Here is a 22,429-nt window from a genome sequence, read left to right as displayed (position 1 = left end):
ATTAAATCACATAAGCCCTTCTGAAAATTTTTATGCAGTGATCATAACATAAAATGCTACCTTTCCCTTACGTTTTTCCTCACCTTCTCATGTAATATGGTATTTATCTTTTAACTGGATGTCCCTGTTTCATCAGCATTAACATCTACCAATGCCTGCATAAACAAAATAGCACAAAGTTTCTTTGGCATTTCTTTCAAAGTTTGTATATTAAGAGATATATGCCCATGATTTATTTTTGGTTACCTTTGAAAACACTTAAATGTTGTTATTATGCAGTTAATGCTGTAAAAGCAGTAACAAATAGTACCCCCAAGCCTGGTTTCTAAAAATAAAAGCATCATCACTTTAGTCTTCATACAAACCTTTAGTTTCAGTCCTTGATCTTCCAACTTCCCTTCCAGTAAGGGTGTGGGCTTTTCCTACTTCTTCCAGAAAGTCAGTCATAGCTATACTGGGACATTCTACTAACCTTTGCAAATATACACTTCTGCAATTTTTACTTCAAGTAATTTAAACCAGAGACAGAAAATGTTAAGAGTCATTACTACAGGGAACTTCAGGCACTATTAAACAGACAGTAGAGAAACATTCTTGAAAGAAAAAAAGTCTTTAAAAACTTCCTAGCAGCCTACCTTTTCAGTTAGCAGCTGTATATCCCAAACCAGCTTTCTGAAGCCTCTGTAGAGCTTTATCTATTTGAATTTGAGGCTTTACGTTTATCTGGATCACAGAAGCTGGATCTATCTCATTATAGCACGCCCCATAGGACAGAATTTAGAAGGCCAAAGTAAGGTCCGCACAGAAAAATCCTATCAGAGACCACAGCATGATGCATGCTGAAGAGACATTCAGGAATGAAGGACCAGGAGCTTCCTAGTTTGTCTGCCTTGCCTGCCTGCTCTCTGAAGGGTAGAACCAGGAAAGTAAGTTTTACAGCTTAGCTAGCCACACATTTAAAAGCACTGCAGAAGACAAGGAAGATCAAAGAAGCACGGGGTTATTCTCTTCAAGTACAAAGACTCTGGGCACAGATTTGCAAGCAGAAGGCAGGCCAACCTTCAGTTTTATCTTAATATTAAAATAACTTTTATGAATCACTGGTCAATCTTAACATCTCTGACCTTGGGCTAAGTATAATATAAATTACTTAAGCATGAATAAAGATTGATAATTGATAGTTGAGAATATTCCCTGTGAAAAAGGCTGAATATTTAATTCAATAGTTAAAACTCCTGTACATTCAGTGCTCTTCAGAACTCCTGGACTTCATTATTAAGCATGACAAAAACATACTCTCCCAACAAACAGCCAAACCAGCATGTTTTCTAAATTATTTCCCATTCCATAGAGTAAGTGTAGAAATAATAATGGGATATTAAAAACAATTCAATAGGATCACAATCATAGTAGTAAATCTACAAGCATATTTTTATAGAAAAAATAGTTTAACTATAAAACATTCAGTGAATACAATATGCATTTATCAACAGTATCATAAGTATATGGTATTTTGGTAATGCATAGTGTAAACTGGAAAATTTCAGTATGCCTCCAGTATGGGTGTGTGTATGAGCATACATGTGTTTATACACACATGTCTAAACACTGGAGACATACATGTATACACACTTCCACGACACTGCTAACATTTACCATGCAGGTTCCTTGGTTTTGCAAATGAAGACTCTTTTCCATTAAATGTATAGTTGCCACCCACGATTGGGGGCAGGCAAACTTTCATCCTCTTGGAAAACACATGCTATTACCACCACGTATTTGTTTGCTATACGCAAGTTTCACAAAATGAATTTACAAAGTGAATTAAAGGTCCTCAATATTGATGACACCAAAAAAAGGCTGTTCTATTTATGCATGTATTTATGTGAAATTACACATCCTAAGCAAGGTATTGTAATATAATTTCATATTATTTCATGCATCTAACCATTGACCTGAAATTACCAATCTTGGTATTAATTTTTTCTTGATATCCTCCTAGATATGCATCAGAGACAATCAGATTTTTTTAGCATGCTTTAGCAGTTCTCCATTACCAACAAATTCATATGTTTTAAGGTCTGTAGAAACACTTTATCTGTGCCTGTCTTATTGCATCCGGACCCTGTTTCTGCCATGCCTGCAAATCAAGCACACTCTGGGCAGTGCTGGTTGCTGAAGTATAGCTTAAACTTGTACACAGTTTGTTGCATTTCTCAAGAATAACCTGCACGTTCAACATTTGGAATGAAAGGAGGAGCAAGGAGAAGATGAGCAGCCTAGGACTGGGATCAGATTTGAGCTAATCTTCAGATAACAGGAAGCTCCGATCATCAGAAATAAGGGAATGCTGTCAGGACACATTAGAAGAATTTCAAATAAAATCAAAGACAAGAGACATGCTCTGAAATGGAGCCAACAGCAAACAGCTCTGCATATCATGTCAGATGAGGAACATGAGGGGAAGGATGAGCAGTGTAACCAGGACAGCAGCCAGACCCAGTGGGGTTTGCTGTCTGCACAAAAACCTGCATCTGTGCATGCCAGTGTGTGGGAAGTAGAGGGAAAAGAAGAGACAGGAGAAAACAGATGCCAAAGAAAGAAGCAGGTAAATAAATGCCAAATTTATGTATCACATAATAAAGGGGATTTAAAGAGGCGACATAGGGAGCAAATGTCATTGGCAGTACAGAACTGGGTGAGGGAATTGAAACTCCAGGTCAAAGGATAACAGACACTGCAGGCAGGTTAGCAGAATGGCTGGAAATGCCTGGGACGAAGTACAACTTCACCCGTGCATATCGACATGACCAAGCAGCAACTCTGACCAGCACTGACACACAGAGATTGCAAACACCCAATGCAGATAAATCTGCACGATTCTCATCACCCTCTCTAGGATGAAAATAACCAAGATAAAGATGATACTATTTGTTTTTTGGTACTATTGCATCAAACAGATCAGACATCAAGTACAAGTACTTGATGATATGACCTGGAACCTGCCAGAGGCAGCTGGAAAACAAGTTGTTACCACCACACCTGGAAAAAGAAACTAACTATGCAGAATGCACAGCTTTGCATTTTGAGCCATAGCCACACTTCTAAAAATTGTTATTTATTTATTCTTAAATTCAGTTATAGACTATTTGCACCTTTGGCCACATTGACCACATGCCTTAGAATAAAAAAAATCACATTTTGCATGAAGTATTACTAGCTCTCACTGGACAATTTCAGAGGTATTTCTACTCAAAGCAGTTATTTTCCACTTCTCTGCCTCTGATTCAACCATTAGAGTCCCTTTAAAGGAGCACTTATTGATCACATTTCCTACAATATTTAATTCTCAAAATTACAATTTGGAAACACACATAACTGATTGGGCTGTCAGATGAATCCGGTATTATTCAGCTGCTAGGTTGAGAAAAGCCACTTATAATTGATGGGCTATTTCCACAGGACACTGCACAACACTGGCTACTGGATCAATTCCCACTTGTGTATTTAAAGTTCTTTGAAACTCCAGTGCCTTTATCAAATGACCCTCCTCAGGCTTTACAGTAATTAAGGCCTTTCAAGACAATTTTGTTCTGGCTAAATGATACCAAATCCTCTCTTGATATAGTTTGGTTTTGTTGGTGTTTTTGTTTTGTGGATTTTTTGTTTTGTTTTGTTTTTAATAATAGTTAGCATTTACCTTTTTATTTGACACATTTTCAACCATTTTTTCCATCTACAATCTCTGTTACTGAAGGCTACACAAGCTCTATGTAGGCCTTTGAATTCTTATTCTTCCTGTTTGCCTTTTGAGTGAGCATTTCTGTAACATTTGCTGAAGTATTGAAAAATTAAAGTTGGAAGGGACCTCAAAAAGATCATCTAGTCCAACACCAGTATCTCAAAGTCTTAGTTGCACCAAAACCACACGAAGCTCCACAGTCAACTACGTATCAGATGATCAAAATCAGATGCAGATTCTTCCAACTTCGGCTTCCCACAGTACTAAGAACACGGTGTGAAAATTTTGCAGAGTCTGTCAATATCCTGTATTTCTACAGCATCTTTAGGCAAAGGACAAAATTAGCAGTCCTTCCCCTAGCCTGCATATTTAATCTCTAATACTGATAAAACTCTGTCACAAATTCTTTTAATCAGTCCAATACCAACTGCTGGCATGTCACCTGCAAGGTCAATTTTTATAGAGTTGAACAGTCTAAGATTCAGATAACCAGGCTCAAGCATTTCAAATATCAAAGACAATCGATGTAATTTCAAAAGGAATATACGTCACTAAGCTACAAAAATGTTAGCAGATCAGAGACTTACACATCAACTATCACTATAGTGCGTTCATAGTTGTCAGATACTACTGTGAAATAAATCTTGCATCTTAGATTTTTTTTGTGTGTGTCAGTCTGATTTGTTACAAAGTTTTTATAGTAAAGCCTATCTTGAAAGCAAAATTCCAAAAATACATAGAATTTACAAACTGTATGCAGTCCCACTTGCATTAAAATTGAGGTACTCCTATTAAGCTACATAGGAGAGCTGAGCACTTGAACATCCAGATGTTAATTAGGACATTTAAGGGTCTAAAGGTAATTAAATAGTTTTCAGTCCCCCAAGCCAAGGAAATTATTTGGATGTCATTTAGTAAGCCACACATTTCCACATGAGAAAATAAAAGCAGTTAAGATGAAACAGAAAACCACAAGTCTGTTTTCAGTTGAAATTACAACAGCACTGGAGCATTGTGGCTTCCTATTCAATGTCTGCTTCACTGTATGAAATCAAGTGCTGTATACCAGAAGAATTTCAGCTTTTGGAATACAAGTTTCCATTTCTCTGCCAAATTGGCATTACCACTGGTAACACTTTTCTTTACTTATGGGCAAAAGAGTAAAGTATTTCACCCTATTATACAATATACAGTTACCCAAACTTTGTTGAGCAGATTCCAAGGGAAAGAATTTCTCTCTTAGTCCTTTAAAAAAAGTCATAACATTATTTTATCAGCAGTTCAAAGATCACTAGCGGAACACTACTATCTTTGCTTCTTAAAATGATTTTTGAAACCACTTTCAACACAAATATACATGTGTAATACAAGCACATTAACTGCATGGTGTTACAATTAGTTCCAACTCTACTGCAGTTTAAAGTGTTTAAACATCATGACACACACGTCAATCCTTGATTATTCAGTCTGTTTCTGTAAGCAGCCAAACCAAATCCACTGTTCCAACAACTGCTGCTATTTGTTCATAGTATTTTTCCTAAAGCTGCTAAAATAGACACTTCCATCCACCTATGCTCCAATAAGCTAGCACACAAAAAACTGTAGCCACAAATAAGTGAGCTATTACTGGACAGATAAAAGAATTTCCAATTATAATGAAAAGAAGGAAACTGGCAACTGCATTATATAAAGTACTCAGTTCATTTATTTAGATAAATGTAACTGAAATGTGATACAACTTTTCATTATAGAACTGTAATAAAAATAAAGTCTTTGTTGCTGCAATCCTGCAGTTAGAATTGCAAACTTATTCCCACTGGGATTTTCCAGCTACCATTGAGGTGAAGTGGCACATGATTTAGCTTCTCTTTCCTAAAAAAACATAGCACAAGGATTTTGCCAGTTGGAAAATAAAACAATATTGAGAGATCATATTTATTGCTCCTCACAACAAGACTTTGATTTTTCTCACCTAGCAGTCTCATGTAACCCAAAACCATTTTTCTTTTCACGTGAAACACAGCAGAATCCAATTTTGTCGTCAGTCTCTATGTCCCAGTACAAAAGCATCCAAACAGCACTCTCTCAATTCTGTGTAAACTTTTCATGTTCTTTTGTGTGTGTATACATACACAAATCCAAGAGTTTACCATTTTTGGCTATTCAGAAACAGTCATCAACAGTTAAATGTCACATTTACATTTAAAATTTCTCAGATATATATGTACAGAATTTTCACTGAAGGCTGTAGGTCTGCTGTGTGTCCTTCACTGAAAGGGTTATAAAGAGGGACCGTGGATCCTTTCTGTTTTTGCGGACCGTTATCTTTCCTCTCAGGGCCTCTCCTGCAAAAGTAAAAAGGGAATTACTATGTTTACATTACTGAATCATGCATAGTAACAGCAAAGATGTATTACATACCCTTATGTTGCATGACAAGCTGTTCCCAATTAATCAGAATTAAACAAGTCTACAAAGGATTCCTGTATCTTTTCAAAGCTCTAAGCAATGGTCTTGACAACAAATGTAAGTCAAACTAACAGCAGTTAAACCTGAGGTATTGACTTATGTCTGATGCTTTACTTCAGATGACCCACCCAAAGAGCTTATATGCCAATTATTTTACTTGTGATTGGGGAAAACCACTGTATTCCTTGGAAACATCAACGTCTCTTTGTACCTGGTTGAGTTGGATCTGCACATCACCACCTACCATTTCCAGGCACATACAAGTCTCAGCTGGACAGATACTAAGTGCCACTGTGCTATCTCCCCCTTCCCTCCCCCCGGACCTCCGAGCTTCAAATATCAACTCATGTTCTCATGAAATATATACAAAATCTTTAACTTCTTGAACATAGGTTTCCATTCATGAAGTAAGCAAACCATTAGCAATAATAAAGCAGTATTAAAAAAAGAAAAACCATTAATCCACAAAATTTGGATTATTTCTTTGCTGAGCTCCTGAATTTAAACACATCACTACTATCAAATTGGAGTGAAACCAAGTAACCACAAAAACTTATACCACTTCCTACTACATATGCCATGTAGTTTGTATTTGTGCTATATTTCATTTAACATTAACACAGAAATCTTAACACCATTTCAAGTATATATATTATTAATAACAAGCTTTGTTTTAAAAACTATCAGGCTATCTTGACCGTAACACTTGGCATATATGTGCTTCAGCTAAAATCTGAGAGGACACTTTGATACAGAAGGAAAGAGCTGAGAGACATCTAGAGAGGCACAACTCTTGCTTTTGCTATTACTAAATTTAAGCAAAAGCTTGTTCCAGAGAAATTCCAGGCCTTGATGTTTCTGTTTAGTATTTTGTTCTAGCCTACACTGATTAAACCTGGTTCCACCCCAACAGTAGCTGCAGTTCCACACCATATCAAGTTCTTCCACATTTATTCTTTACATAAGTCAAAAGTCTGTTCTAGCTTTTAAAAAGCACTTTCAGATTCTGAAATAGATGAGGACAAAAATTAAACCCGCTGTGCCAACTTGCATATACTCTCTAAGAAGAGATGCTTTACTTTTCACATACAATACAGAAAATTATTTGTGGATCTTTAAGTCCAAATTCATGATCCATTTTATTATCGTGCAAATGTACTCAATGCATAAGATGTGAAAAGCTTTTATAGCTATGTAACCTTCTGAAAATTTATACAGGGCTAAACAAAGGGCCAATGAGCCTATTTTTCCATAGGCACAGCTGTTCTTAATTTCTTTTTTATCTGCATCCAAGATCCTTGTAAGACGACAGCAGAAAACTACATTTACAGATATTAGGTGCTCCAGGAACTGATTCATGCTACATAAATTTAAGACAAGACTCACAAGTTTGTATCTGTCATGTAGAAGTCACACAAACTGAATCCATAAATCCATAGCCGATTTCAGCTAGTCATAGAATTTACTATTAGCTTCAATTTCCAGATACTTAAAGAACTGCTTTAATTAATGATATTCATATTTTTGAGTTTTAAACACAAATTTAATGAAAAGGTAGTACAGGAGGATGTTAGAGAGAATTTAGTTTTCTTATTAGCTTTCTGCTAATCTGCTTGCTAATTCTGCTAATTATCTGCTTGCTCCATCCCATGCCCCAACAGAAAGTCAATAAACTCCATGTTCTTTGGGCAGTGTCATAAGATTCTCCCAGACTTGCATATCTATTTTTGGTTTTTTGTTAAACAAAAGCCTCAGATCTCTGCAGAGCAAAGGTATGGGGTAGAGTTTCATAAATTTCCCTAAACCATATACAACTGACATCTGGGCTGCATCATTGCCACTAAATACTGGAGTGAGGTTAATAAATTCCAAAATCATTAGTGTGGCTGTAAATACAGTACTTGAAGATTTCAGCTTCAAGTCTTTACTTTCATGGAAAGAGAAAAACCATCAAGAGGTAAACAAATGGAAGCGAACCGCAGACTTAGTTAGAAATGCAAACTTCTTTGTTATATAGACGACTGAATGTATTACTGTTACGTATGTCTGACAAGATTACTTTTTAAACATCTCAGAGTTTGGAATATTTACATACACAACAATTTCAAGTATATGTGTATGAAGAATGGCTTCCTCATTTTGGCATCTAGACTAAAAACCTGAAGTCAGATCAACATCCCTTTAAGTAGAAATTAGTTCAAAAGTACAAGATTTGTATGGGTTTTGAACTACCTAAATACTTACAGTACATTGGGCTGAGATTGCCTCAAACTCAGATTAGCATAGAAATTATTTCAGACTTGTCACATACAAAAATAACTAAACCACACTTTTGAAAAGAGCTCAGGATACAGTCCAGAAGCTGAACCCAAATGTCTTCACATTACTACTTTATATTTCATTTATTTACAAAAGAGTTAAACTCAATGGCCTGGACTGCAGAAGGCAGAAGGGATTTTAAAGTTTTAAATCTGACAATATATGAATTTTTAAAATAACACCATATTTACAAGAGACAAAATAAAATAGAACTTTAAGCCAATGGCATGAACTTTTTCAATTAAAAGTACCTGAAATGACATGCCCCAGAAAGAGACTGATTTTGAAGCTGGAGGACCTCTATCTTCAAAAACAAATTGGGGGACTACAAGAATCAGGATATCTTCCTTGGTGACCTTCAGCCAGATACTCAAAAGGTCAGTTACAGCTCAAACTTTTACGCAACTTACATGTCATTGCAAAAGCTCTGGAATGACAAATTCTGTTCCTACTGCCTGGCTCTGGCTTGGTGATGAACATACACACTGCATTCTTTCTATCTTTAGGAAACTACACACTCAGTGAATATTCTACTACCTGAAGGAAAAAAAAAAATCCACAATTACTGATGTTGTCTCATACTGCAAGGAAATATTACCTATACAGGCTTTTTAGTCTTGCTTTTAATGAGCTTATTAAGCTGTTATCTCTGGTTTCATTATGTTTTTGTGAAGATTGCTGCTTGTGGTTACTAGAAAAAAAACAAACACACACTAATTTAAATTTATTTTCAGTCCTTAATAAGACCTGCAATTTAAGTTATACTAGTAAATGTTTAGGAAGCCCATTGCTAAGCCAATTCATGTCATCATTGTTAAACCACAAGAACTACACCTAAGCAGATGATTCTACTAAACACATTATAGGTGGGCATGATGTCAGTGTACGGCAGTAAGTTCTCTGCCACTCTTTCACTAGGCCTCCTTTGCCCCATTCATCTTTATCCCTCACACCAGTCACAACCACTGTTACTGCTTTTCCGCCTCACTGGATCCAACGTATTTTCCAGCTATTCATTACTTACTGTGATTTTAAAAGCCATTGTTTATATTCTGTTAAAAAGTTGAATTTTTCAATATTCTTATTACAAAACCGAAAGCAAAGAGCTTAGAGACACAAGTGACTACATAATATAATGTGATTTGCAAAGAATTCTGAAAATGGTTTCACAGATCATTTAAACAAAGACAGATTTGCCAGGTAGAAGGACAAGGTAAAGAAAAAAGGCCATTATAGCTTCTCTCCAGTTAGGAAGTTTAACCTACTTTGAACATACAGATCTTCAGAACTGCTACAGAATGAATTATTTGATGTATTTTAACACTCTATTTTAAAACATGCAGTATGAGAGCCTCTAAGAGAACCAAAATGCAACATTTTACATGAATCCACACCGCAATCCTACAATTTAAAAACATTAATACAAATAAATGCATTAAATGAAGTAAAAATCCAAATATAATTTCATAAATTATAGCGGACTTTATAGAACAGAACCCTGAGACTCTGTAAAGGCAGCTAATGAAATGAAGCATTCAATTTTTTCCTCAGCTGTTTCTTATGCAGTAACCACATTAAATTTGCCTCTCTAAACAGTCTTTTCTGAGGGCTGAAGCAAACAACAGCAGTGCAACCAAGTAACAGAAAGGCAGTTCTGAACAATTAATCAATGTCATGTAGACAGAAAGTGACTGATGTTTTTCCACCATCCCGCTGTCTCATGAGCTGCCTGGAGGAAGCCGTCTCTGGGACTCAGCTGCATCACCTTGCTCTTATCACGCTCAGCTGAATGCAAGTAAACCACACAGTGCCATTGCAGTTTGATTAGGACAAAACTGAATCCATTATGATTCCCTTTCCGCATTTTTATTATCCCTTGGGGAACCCTGAAATTTGTCCCCAAAAAGAAAAAAATAAAACCAAACAGAAGAATCCAGCAGAACTGCTGCACAAGCTTGCTAGCACAGGAAAGAAATGCATCCATACTGACCCACTGCCTATTAATATACATCTGATTACGTGCCCAACAGAGGACCCTATAGACATGCTCTGAACACTCAAAATAGTTTATTTTGGTTTCGATTTTTACCATCAGTGAAAGTGTAAGAACTTTCATCTTTCATTTGTTTGTGCAGTCATACATTGGGCAAGACTGCAGTCTGCGAGAGAAGGTAACTATCAGTGCAAAAGCTTTTATCACTACGAGCATTTAGACCCAGCAAGTCATATTTTTTCAGTCTGTAATTTGATTGATCTGAAAGGATTTGACCAAACCAAATGATTCCATGCAGCCTCCTGCATAACATTTACTTAAAGCTCAAAATAATCCATGGCAATGAACCTGTAATGTGAAGAACTACCCTGCCTTTCAATATAACTTGGTGTCCCCTCCCTCTTTGATTATGAAAAAGATTGAATGAGTTACTGAAGGCAGCCAGCAATCACTGTCTTTCAGGTTTCCTTCTTTTCTTCCTGTGGAAGAGCTTTATGAAGCTAACAGTGATACAAGTAAGAACAGGGTACTCAAAGCATTCTCTTTTCTGACCACCATTAAAATTTAAGAACCTTACAAAAGATCTCACTGCAATTGTTTCAAAGAGAGCTGCTAGAAAACTGCAGTGGACTGGGGCTAAAGACACCTTAACTACCACACTGCTGGTTAGAAATACCTTTACAAATCCCCTACACTGCAATAACCACAAGCTTCTAAGTGGTAGTGATATGTGCCTTCACAGTCACACAACAGTAAGCTTTGACACCTTTCCTCAAAACAAGGTTGTCCTCGCTTGAGGCTGACAATTTAAGCATTACCTAGTTTTCTACTCCAGTTTAGACTACCTGAACCCACTACCTTACGCAACACTGAGGTCTACCATGCAACTTGCAAAATTAGCAAGTCTCAAAAGCATTACTCTGAAAGAGTTGGCTATAAAGTAGTTTCCACAGACCATCTTTCTTCTGAAAACAAAAAGAACCATGAAAGACAGAAGTATTTTGTGGTGAGACAAAGAGCATTTCCCTTAAACTCACTAACTTACCCTTAATTCTCCCATTCATCATCTTAAGCTGCAGGCATCTGCAGCTGTACATAGACTGCCACCTTCCCATTTGGCTACATCTCTTACTGAATCACCAACTCTGTACTGAGCAGTAATCACAGCCTTTCGGTATTATCCAGCTGGTCTGTGACACCCTTCTTACACTGGCTAGGTACTTTTACAGACTAAGCAGCTGTTTGCCAACTCCTTTCCGTTACCTCACTGTTCAGCCTCCTCTGAAACTACGTTGAGGTTCTGTCTTTCCCTTTCATGCCCTGAGTACATTCTCTGATGAGTTTTTGTATCAGATTGGCATGTTTCAGCTCCCTGAGACAAACTATGAACTAGGCAGCTGCTAAGAAGTCTTCACAGCCAGTTGAGTAAGATAAGACAGCCTTGTATAGCTGCTTAAGATAACATGCATACCCTACAAGTGACAGAGATTCCCAAGGTAGCTCAGGTACCAGAAACAGTTGCCACAGGGAACTGTGAAGGCCAGTTACATGGTCCTACAAAAAGCACAGCTGCAGCAGCCAGAGTCACTCATCTTAACTCACTATTTTTTGTAGTAGAGATCCTAAACTGTACAGCCTTGTCCCAGTCTTTCTCTCTCAACAGTCCTGACAAAACTCTGAGAAAACTCGGTGGTTGTGGTTGTACAAGTCATAATCCCTTGTAGTCACAGAACTTGCAAAGGGGGACACACAGAATGGCACAAGAAGTCCAGGCTTTCCTGTCCGGACACAAAACTTATTTTGTTGAAAGATAACAGAAACAGGGAAGAGATGGTCTCAATTTAGTGCCTGAAATACACACTTACAAATGTTTCTGAAAAGTCAGCAGGATTATTTTAAACAACAGATTTCAAAAAGTACAGCATAAGAGATGATAGATTTTAAAAGCAAGCATCATTTTTAGAGGTAACACTTTTAAGTAAACAAGTGACAGTGTTCTACAGACACCATGTTGCAGCAGTAGACAGGCAAAACAGACACTAAAATCTCAATTAGAAACTAAATTATCCAACTGGGATGCACAACACTGAAGTATTTCTGTATAAGATCAAAACATTCAGACAGATTAATTGTACCAGTGTTGTTTTCCTACTTTTAACAAAAGTCTCTAGGTAGACAAATTAACATTTTTCAGTTTGTGAGTTTACAAACAGTTACCCAATTATGGAGACTGTGGAGCTAAAGATAATCAAGGATTTTACAGAGGCTTAGTCATGTGAGTCCTACTTCAGTTTTGCTATGTGAGTCCCTTTTAGCACTATAGAAAAACAAATCGAGATTTTATTTCCACTGCAAGGCAACAGCAAGAATACAAAACACCAACAATATGTTCTTTTATGGCTAATAGAATTTGCTTGCATACAGATCTGGGTTTTAACTTAATGCACTGTTACTGAAAAGATTCTGTGGGCCCTTTAAAATAATTTTTGTAAGCATTTTATATATTTAGTAAATGTTTGAGGCAAGCAAATGAGAATGACATTCTGTACATAATTATTTACGAAACTTAGCAGTAATATTTCAACACACAGTGAAAGGAAAAGACTAATGTTTGGACCATTAATAAGAAAGCTACTGCTTTGGCATCTCAATTTCAATTCTCAAAGTAAAGACATTTTCAATCTATTAGAAGGGTTGCTAAGAGAAGCCTTGTACTCTGTAGGGAGTCTACAATACAATAGCCTTTTGTCTGAGAAAATTCAGTTTTTCTGGCAATAAAATATCATCTGGCTTCTTTCTCCAGTTTCTTTAATTTCACTGCTTGGTAGCAGTTAAGGTATATCCAACATGCTGACAATATTTTGTTTTACTCCATTGAACATCAGGTTCAAGTCTCTCATTGCAGTCTGTGTGGAAGAAAACTAGCTTTTAAGAATACATGAGTAGTAAGAGACTACACCTTACTCACACATTAAATCTAAACCAAATCAACAGCAGTAATCCATTAAAACTATATAAAAAGCTATCTACCACTGTAAGGTATGAAGCTGAAATTCAGTGGCAAATCGGAAATATTAAGTAGATATAAATTTTATTGTCTCACTCTCCAGATCTTCGGACCTAGATTAAACCTCTCATATTTCATCTCAGAGAATTTGCAAACATCGTACACATAGCACAGGCTGCAGCAGAAATGGCAAAGGAGGGAGGAGCAGTTCCAAGCCCCATCCTCTGGCTCATAATGGCTTGGATCTGTTATCGTTAGAGATCAAAACATTCAGTCTTTTTATGGCTGAGAAAACAGATCTATTTTTACAACAAATAACCTGGCATCAAACCGCTGAGAAAATTAGCTAGTTCACACTGCAGAACAAAACAATTTTGCCATGACATAAAGCAGCCTTTTCTTGTTAAATACCCAACAGGTTCAGATACCTGTAAGCTCAATCTCTTTTACAGAGCAAATCCAAATACAATCAGTGCTTTATAACCACTTCAGGCATATCCCCAAAAGCTATAAAGCATCTGACAGAGAGTTTAAGTCAGGCTTAGTATTTTACTCAGAATTAGGAATCTGAGAGAACCATTTTTCTTTACTGGGGGGAAAAAAACCCTCACATCTCCCTGTCTGAAAGTTGCTTTCAAAACACGAAAATATTTAAAATGCATTTCATATCAAATTCCTCTTTCACAACCTATGAAAATACTGAAAACGTATTAAATACGCTTAATATGCTCTTAAATAAAGAGAAGCATAGCTGTAACAAGAATAATTTTAAGAAATATGAGCTAACAGAGAAAGGAAGAAGTTACGGCAGAAGTGATCTTGAAGGTCAACTAGATTGTGTTCACAGCTTCAAAGCACGCTGTTTCTGCAGCTGTCTTCAGACAGTCACCGGACCTGGACTAGAATTCTAGAGCCAGACACACCTCCCAGTAATTTGACACATTTGGTAAATGTCAAATGATCTATGTAATATTAAATAACGTGCATATTCTAAGAAATGTCATTGCACTTAAAAAAATTTCACTTCACACTCTGTGACATTGAAATTTAATGACTTGCAGCAAGGAGACCTCAACCAGCCTTGTCTAGAAAAAGAAACTTGACAGAATACAAGCCAAGTACAAATGCACCAATGCACACGTGCAGCCCAAAAAGACCTGAGAATATGCAAATAAAAGTTAGTTAAAAATATAAAGTTAAAGCATGAAAGAGAAATGATTTAGGAGATAACATAGACCATGGTGCCTTCAGGAAATAAGCTCCTGGTAAAAAGTTGTCATGGATGATAGCTAGAAGAAACAAATGCAGAAGTAGTTTAATTGAGTGCAGATGATTATTTCACCACTGCACATTCATAATTAGTACTGTTAAGAGACAATATTCCATCTACCTCCATACTTCTCTATAGCACCTCAGTCTCCTGACCTCAGCTTATTTTGCAGCATCCACATAAGTTTCTGTATGCTTTTGCCCCATATCACTGGTCTATTTATTAACTGTTCAGGTCAGGACCATATATTACCCTTAGTTTATTGGAGCACCAGCAGAAATGAGCCCCATTCCAAGGTTCCTCCCTTGGTCCTGCTAGTCTGTAAAGAAAAATGGCCCTCCAGGATGACTAGTAAGAGTTCAACAGCGGTGAGTAAATATCTAGCAGTTAAGAGAACAAAAATAAAAAATAATAAACTTGCATGAAAATATAACTACTCTATTTAACTATAAAATACTAGGAGGTTTGAAAGAAAGTGCAGTTCTAAAGGAATAAGAGAGCAAGACTTCTAAACCTTGCCCTTTTGTATGCCCTCTTGCATAGCTATCCTGTGACAGTCATGGACATATTTATGTGTCTATAAAGCAAGGAACATTTGACTAATTGCACAGAAATGTATTTTCAAGACTTACCAAACACAACTAATTAAAACCTCTAACAAGCAACAGTTTAGTCTTCAAAAACCTTACTTCAACAACTTACCATCTGAATTTTGGGGTTTCCCTTCTGACAACAAAAGCCTTTTTACTTGCATCACATTCAAGGTGAAACATATATTACAGTACTGATTAATTTTATCAACATTTACAGTGTACCAAAGTAACTTCTTCCATACTTCAGTGATTCAAGTTAATGGCTGTGAGTTCTTTGAAACTGTTTTCAATTTACAGAGTAATCCCACAGTGCCAGGTACAACCACCATGCATATATTCATGACCCATTTAACAAATAGAACATAGTTCAGGAGTGCTACAAAAAATCCTGGGCAATCACTAGACAAATATACTTGAGAACATTAGTGATGTTAAAATTAAAAGAACATTAATAGCTGTGTCCGGGTCTTATATTTTTCTGCCTCAAATGTTTTGATACACAACTTCTCATAAAAATTACAGTACAGAGCTAATAAGTATAAGGCATACATCCACTTTCATATACATATGCAGACACTTATATGTATTTTTACATGAATTTTGTAGAATATAAATAGATATTTCCCAGTGCTTTCCTTAGACAAAAAAAATCTTTAACAGCAGCTGAAAGATTTATTTTCTAGTTCTTTTTAACACTTACATTAATTCTTAAAGTATTTAAGATTTAAATTTAACGACAACAGCAGTGTAACACAACCATTGTTGCATGACAACTGCATTTAAATATACCTGCTTCTACAGGAATTGGTTTCTCCAGGAGAAAAGCTGTCTGTTTCCAGTGTGTTTTGGCACACTGGGGACCAGTTGAAAACAAGACCTGCAATGGAAGAGTTCAAGAGTTTGATTAAGAACAACATTTCTGATACCACATCACATCAATCAATTACCAAACACACGTGCACTTCAAGTGTTTGCTACAGCAAAATAGACTCACTGCCAAACACCTTGAGGCAGAATGAAATACAAAAAACCCCTCATCTCTCAACAACATTTTTCAAACGCATAACCCCAAATACTCACCTTGTTATGACAGTTCTTCTCAAAAAATACATCAAAATAACCAGCAACTGCCTACAAAAACAGAAAATGCAAACATGATAAAGGAATAATAGTGACACTCAAGAGAAAGTATCATTAATATATACATTTATTGGGATTTCCATGCTTTTAAAGCCTTTAATAACAGGAATAAACTTAGATTTATGCTTTCAAACATACTGGACATTCTAAGACAAAAAAAAGCTGTCATCCTGCCTTTGTTCTACTTGAGAATACTGAGCTCACTATAAGTGCATTATACTGTTCCCAAAATAACCTGCACACCCTAACTGAAACTAGAATTACATAGGAGAAAACAGCCTTTCAGATATGCATACCCAGAGGAATAAAATTCAGCCCTTGTCCTCTATGGCTTCCACGACCCTCACTAAATACAGACAGCACAAGGGATTCTGCATGGTGTGTTCACTCTTTGCATAGCTTAACATCACTTTCCATAAAAGCTCCCTGTGAACAGTGGCAGAGCATAACCAGGCAGGGAATATTTTTCTTTCTCTACTACACAAACACAGATAAGGAAAAAGATTCACAAATGCCTCATGCTGGCCTTTTCAGCATTTAATAGCTTCTAACAGTGACTCTCCATAGGATTCCTCAGAACACTTCTCCTGTCTCTCCTGTCATTCCACTCCTAACCTCAAAGAGCCTCTCTCTTCAGTAATTCATCAACGGGACTTGAAGAGGAAAAGAAATACAAAGTGTCCACACAAACCACTATACCAACACTATTAGTTACACAGTCTAGTACTGGCCTGCTTTTCTGACCAAAAAAGCCTTGTAAGAGTCCCAGAAATTAAAATAATTCAAATAAAGAACTGGAAGATGCTAATAAAAGACAACTCCACAGCTTCACCACTTTAGTCCTGTCCATACTCACCTTTACTTGCTTTCTACTGTCTCCTACAAAAAGGTTAAAGTAAATCAGACCATAGGCTCATGGCAATTTTGCTTTTCTGTGGTATGTCAGCCTGAAGAAGTGACCCAGAATAGTGCTTTTGAGTAACTCTAACCACAGCAGCTGAAGACTCTGTCACTGTGACAGGAGGATGGGACTCTCTCCATGTCAGCTATAATATGCTCAAACAAGATACATACCAACTTAATGATGGCAAGCCCATTGCAAGAAAACTCACTGCAAACAACTGATTATAAACTTCCTTTCACTACACCAGTGTCTTTCTCCTCCTCTAAATCTAGGAAAGTAGTTGTTCTTAATACTTAAAAAGGACAAGTTCTGTAGCCTGCCCTTCACATTAACTCAGAGGTTGATGGTGAAGAACAAAAAAGACGTCAAATATGCTTACAAAATTACGGTAACAAACTGAATGGCAGAGGTCTTTATCATTATTCAATATGTAAACTGAATGATAGCTAAATCATTCTGATATCTTCCCTCTGTAGTCTAAATCCAGAACAGATTTCATGAAGATAGTGGAGAACATGATGTGTTAAAGCAAGTAAGTCTGTGTTAATATACCTGCATTGGCTTTTAAAATAAGGACACTTCAGAGAAGCCTGGAAAGTTCCAAATTCCCATGTGGGCAAATGTTTAAAAAAAAACCCCAAACCGAAAACCACCCCCCCTCGCCAAACAAACAAAAAACCCACAAAGAGACACTTTGTGACAAATAATCACCAGATGTTGGAAATGATGATTCTTCTATCCCTTAAGTGAAGTCCTATCACTCAGTGCTGAGAATCTCATTCCCAAGTGAATTACAGCCTTGTCTCTAGCAAGCCTTTTTGAGTAAAGAGTGAGAAAGTTTTGACAAAGCTTTATTGACCCGTCAGACTACTTCTATTGATGCACAATCTTTTCTGGACATTAGTCAGAGATCTACTAAGTCAAAAATATTTTTCAATCATGTGGTCAATACTGTTGTTATGTTTACAAATAAGACCTAGGATATGATTACTGAAGAAAGGAAAACAAGGTTCAGACAACAAAAACACGTTAAGGATTGAGGGGATAAAAACTGGCTTCCAGAGAAGAGAAGGCAATGAAGCTACATTTTGGCCCAGAAAGCTAACAGCTCCAAGCAGATATACCACAGCTAAGATGGATGCAATTATCTACACACTTGGCAGTAAGAAGTAACAGAAATATCCTACATGCTACCTTAAGAAAATGTCCCCAGATTAGCATGTTTGGGGCATCAAGTTTAGGCTGAATGAAACTGCAGTTACAAGTAAAGAAACTGTCCCCTGCTATTTGCTGCCTCCTGTGCTCAGGGAAACAGAATTTGTAAATGACTAGGACAAAACCACCTTCTTCCATACATTATAGATGGTTTTCCTAACCAAAACAACCTGAAACACTGACTTTAACTATCTAAATCAAGAAATAGTAACAGTAATTATTACACATAACAAAGACGACCTTATTATGCAGAGCTCCAGAGATTACAGAGAAAAGGTGTTCTTCAACGATCCATTAGTAACTTCATGTAGTAACTAGTAACTACATTCTAAAATGAATGTGCCCTTCAACACCAATACTGAAATAACTGTTGGGCCAAAATTTAAAAAAAAAAAATATAGAAAAGTATTCTAACACACAAATTCCTCAAGTCCCTAAGGATAAGCTCCTATGAACAGCTTCAGGAGCTCCCCAAAATTCCTCAAATTTAAGATCTGAAAATTCTTGACTAAAAGCCTAGACCCTTTTCCACACACGTTGTCTCCAGCCAGTCAGTTAAAATTGAGCAGGGGAGCACCTCAGAATCAAAACACACACTCTCAGTGAGCTATGTCAACAGGCAAGGTTAAGATCCCAGTCCTGAATCGCTAAATATCAATTACATGTTTAAAGTTAAATGCACACAGGAGAGAGTTTGAATGATGTTTTGAAAACTAACTTTACGAGCAGATATTGCAAGGTAGAAATCTATTGAGTATCTTATATTAATGTATTTTCAAGCCGTTTCTGAGTCAACTAAAAAAAAAAATCAAACACACACTCACTTGGTCTGACTACTTGTCTTACAAAATTGGTTACAATAATGTAATTTGTTTTTAACAAACACTTTTAGGCAATCAATCATTTACCAACGCTGCGCTTAATCTCCGAATAAAAATATCTCCCCTTATATTTCAAATCCTTAGGAAAACAGAAAGTCTGATACCAAACCCAGTAGTTGCCAACCAGCTGCAAACTTTGTTTAACATTCACTACAGCAGCTATTCTACAAGCCAATTACAGGTGAGGAAATAAAGAAAAGTGAAAATGCACACAGTCTCTGGCTTACCCTGTAAAACAAGAAACCAAACCAAAAGTTTAAACCTGCTACTCAACAGAAGTACAGTTATTTGCATATACCTAGGTAATAAATGTAGGACCAAGTCTATCCGAAAGCCTCCCAGTAACTCCAGCCTAAATTAACTATCTTCTTCCTCTATTCTTGATTTCACATGAAAGATTTCATGTGCTAGATAGCATGTGTTTCCCTGCCAATAACACAGGACTTTAAAGGCACTCAAGTTATCCCAATTATACATTATTTTCATGAAGTAAATTCAGTTGTATTTCTGAACTGACATGTTATAGGAACTTTAAAATTCACCAGCTCTTGTCAAGAAACGACTTGTTCTGTATGGTCCTCTATAGCACATGTACATTTATATGTTCATCGAAACACAACATTGTGCTGAAATTTTTAAACTTGCTATTGACTTTTTAAGACCTTTCTGCTTTTGAGCTGTTTCGTCATACTGAATCTATCCTGGGCCTAAGATCTCAGAACAGCTACACCGATCTCCACAAACTCACTAAAACGAGCACACCTGGCCTTCCTAAAACCCACCAGACAATTTTGTAGAACCAGAAAAGCAATCAGTAAGGACAGTCATCATGAGTTTCAAGGCTGAGATGGTACTGGGCCTATATTAAAGTTTAAACTGGTAAGCAGTTGGCTACTGATATCATTTTCTCTGTTTCCTTTTGCAGCCCATACCACAGATTCCAAAACATTTGTGTATGAAACCGATAATTCAATTAAAAGTTTATCAAAAGAAACAGGTTGGGCTGCTTCTATGCTAAAATATAGGCAAGGCATGCAGGGTTCTCAGCATAGCTCTAAGACCTCTTTGTAGAAAGCAAGTAAGCAGTGGGTGGGTGGGCCTATGTCGGAGAGGATCTTTATTCTTCTCACCCAATTTAATGACTCCTTCATACCAGAAAAGAAGTTGTCAGCTTCTTACAACCACCTAAGCTTTGCTTTAAGCAATCTAGGAGTTCAAAGAACAGACTATTATAGCCTTGCTGTGATGGTCTGGTTTTATTTATCTAGCACAGAATAAACAGAAATATTAACAATTAATTCCCACCACATTTTAAATCCTGAATGTACCTTTTTTCATTACAGCTCAATTTTATAAATATTTTCATATTCAAAGAAGTCAACTGTTCCAGAAGCAGCAAAACATTTTTATATCTGAAATATCTTGTCTATTTTAGAAGATTTCAGTGAAATCATTCTGTAAAAATGAAGTTCAAAACATCTTCCTTTCATTTTACTTTTGAACAGTACCATGAATCGCAGTAGCTGTAACAGTCAACCACAAACTTTTATTAAATATACAATACTACAAAGAAAGACATTTCCAATGTTTGCATCTTGAAGGAAGATTAAGTCTTCTGTTCTTCTTGTAAAATTTAACACATGTAGCTAAGCAGCAAAATATAGAGGAAAAAAATCACAAGTGGCACACTAGAAGCAATCACAGACACAAGCATATTATAATGCCACATAGGGCTAGCCAGGTTTTTATTAAAGGTGTCTTTTTTTTATTTTTCCAAGTAGTCAAACTAAAGAAAAGGAACAAGCAAATAATGCCCCCATAAATTCTAGGGGATGTTTTACAACTACTGCCTTGGTTTCTTTTTTCTTTTTAAGCATATGTTATTTCTTCCACTGCAGTTTTCCTCATCTTTCTGCTCCACCTTTGACAGCTCATTTACAACTTTACCAACGACTAATCAGCAAGAACTTAAGACTTCTCAGGAAGAATCTTTCAAGTGCAAGTCTCTTGAACACCATGAAAGCGGAAAACAAAAATAATGGCTTCTAAACTGGTAATAAATAATTGTAACTCCAGGCTGACACATGCTCTAGCCTCAAAGGATGTTAAATATTAGGATATACTGCAGAAATATTATTCTTTCTGTTTTCAAATAAATTGCCAGGAGAGAAACAGAGCTATGAGGATAAAAACTCCACCCCAGAACGTACTCTCCATATTTACCCAGGCAATTAATAAAGAACTAAGGAAATACTTAGGAATAAATGTACATTAGTGAGACTGCAAAGAATCATTCTATAAAGGTCAACAGCACAGTCAACTAAGAATAAAATATTCCTAAAATTACAACAGCGGCCACTAACTTGTACCTGATTTTGTCAAAACCACGTTTTGCTGAAGAGTTCACGTGAAGTAGCTTAGGATCTTCAACCATCACTAAGGGTTTCTCAGGTGTCCATGCATGGACATGAAACTGTAAACGAAGCACTTCCTTCCAGTAAGACTCACTTCTCTCTAACAAATTTCTCTTCCCTCCCAGATAAATTATCTTAAGCCTATTTTCTTCCCATTTATTCATGTACCATAAATATTTTAAGATCACAAAAAGCTTTAACACATGTAATAGATTAATGTTAATTAATATTTCTTATTTATACTCTTCCACTTAGACCCCTTAGCTGAAATGGGAAAAGGAGGCTAAATTTTAGTTCAAATACAGCTGAATACTAAGGCTTTTTCTAAAGAAAACGGCTGGCTCTACATGCAGCATTTTAACAGGATAAAACAAATGAGACTACTCGACTCCTTATGGGAACTCATAAAGGCAACCTTACCAATTCACTTAGGAACAAGGAAATTAAAAATTATCATTATCGCTATCACCTACAGCAAGTAA

General features: G+C 36.5%; 1 protein-coding gene across 1 annotated transcript in view; it reads right to left on the bottom strand.

Annotated features, from left to right (window-relative positions):
* Nucleotides 1-5,977: 5,977 nt before the first annotated feature.
* PRMT3 (protein arginine methyltransferase 3) overlaps nucleotides 5,978-22,429 on the bottom strand; it is a gene marked incomplete at its 5' end in the record, with an annotated part of 52,140 nt that continues 35,688 nt past the window's right edge. Inside the window, 3 exons of the mRNA XM_010186026.1 lie at nucleotides 5,978-6,087; nucleotides 16,183-16,270; nucleotides 16,474-16,524. Coding sequence (XP_010184328.1) covers nucleotides 5,978-6,087; nucleotides 16,183-16,270; nucleotides 16,474-16,524 — 249 coding nt within the window. The remainder of the gene's footprint in view (nucleotides 6,088-16,182; nucleotides 16,271-16,473; nucleotides 16,525-22,429) is intronic.

The sequence above is a fragment of the Mesitornis unicolor genome, unplaced genomic scaffold (genome assembly GCF_000695765.1).
Source record: "Mesitornis unicolor isolate BGI_N332 unplaced genomic scaffold, ASM69576v1 scaffold27146, whole genome shotgun sequence".
In the NCBI taxonomy this organism is placed as follows: domain Eukaryota; kingdom Metazoa; phylum Chordata; class Aves; order Mesitornithiformes; family Mesitornithidae; genus Mesitornis; species Mesitornis unicolor.
The sequence above is the reverse complement of the archived record's forward strand: the minus strand, read 5'-3'. Positions and strand labels throughout refer to the sequence as shown.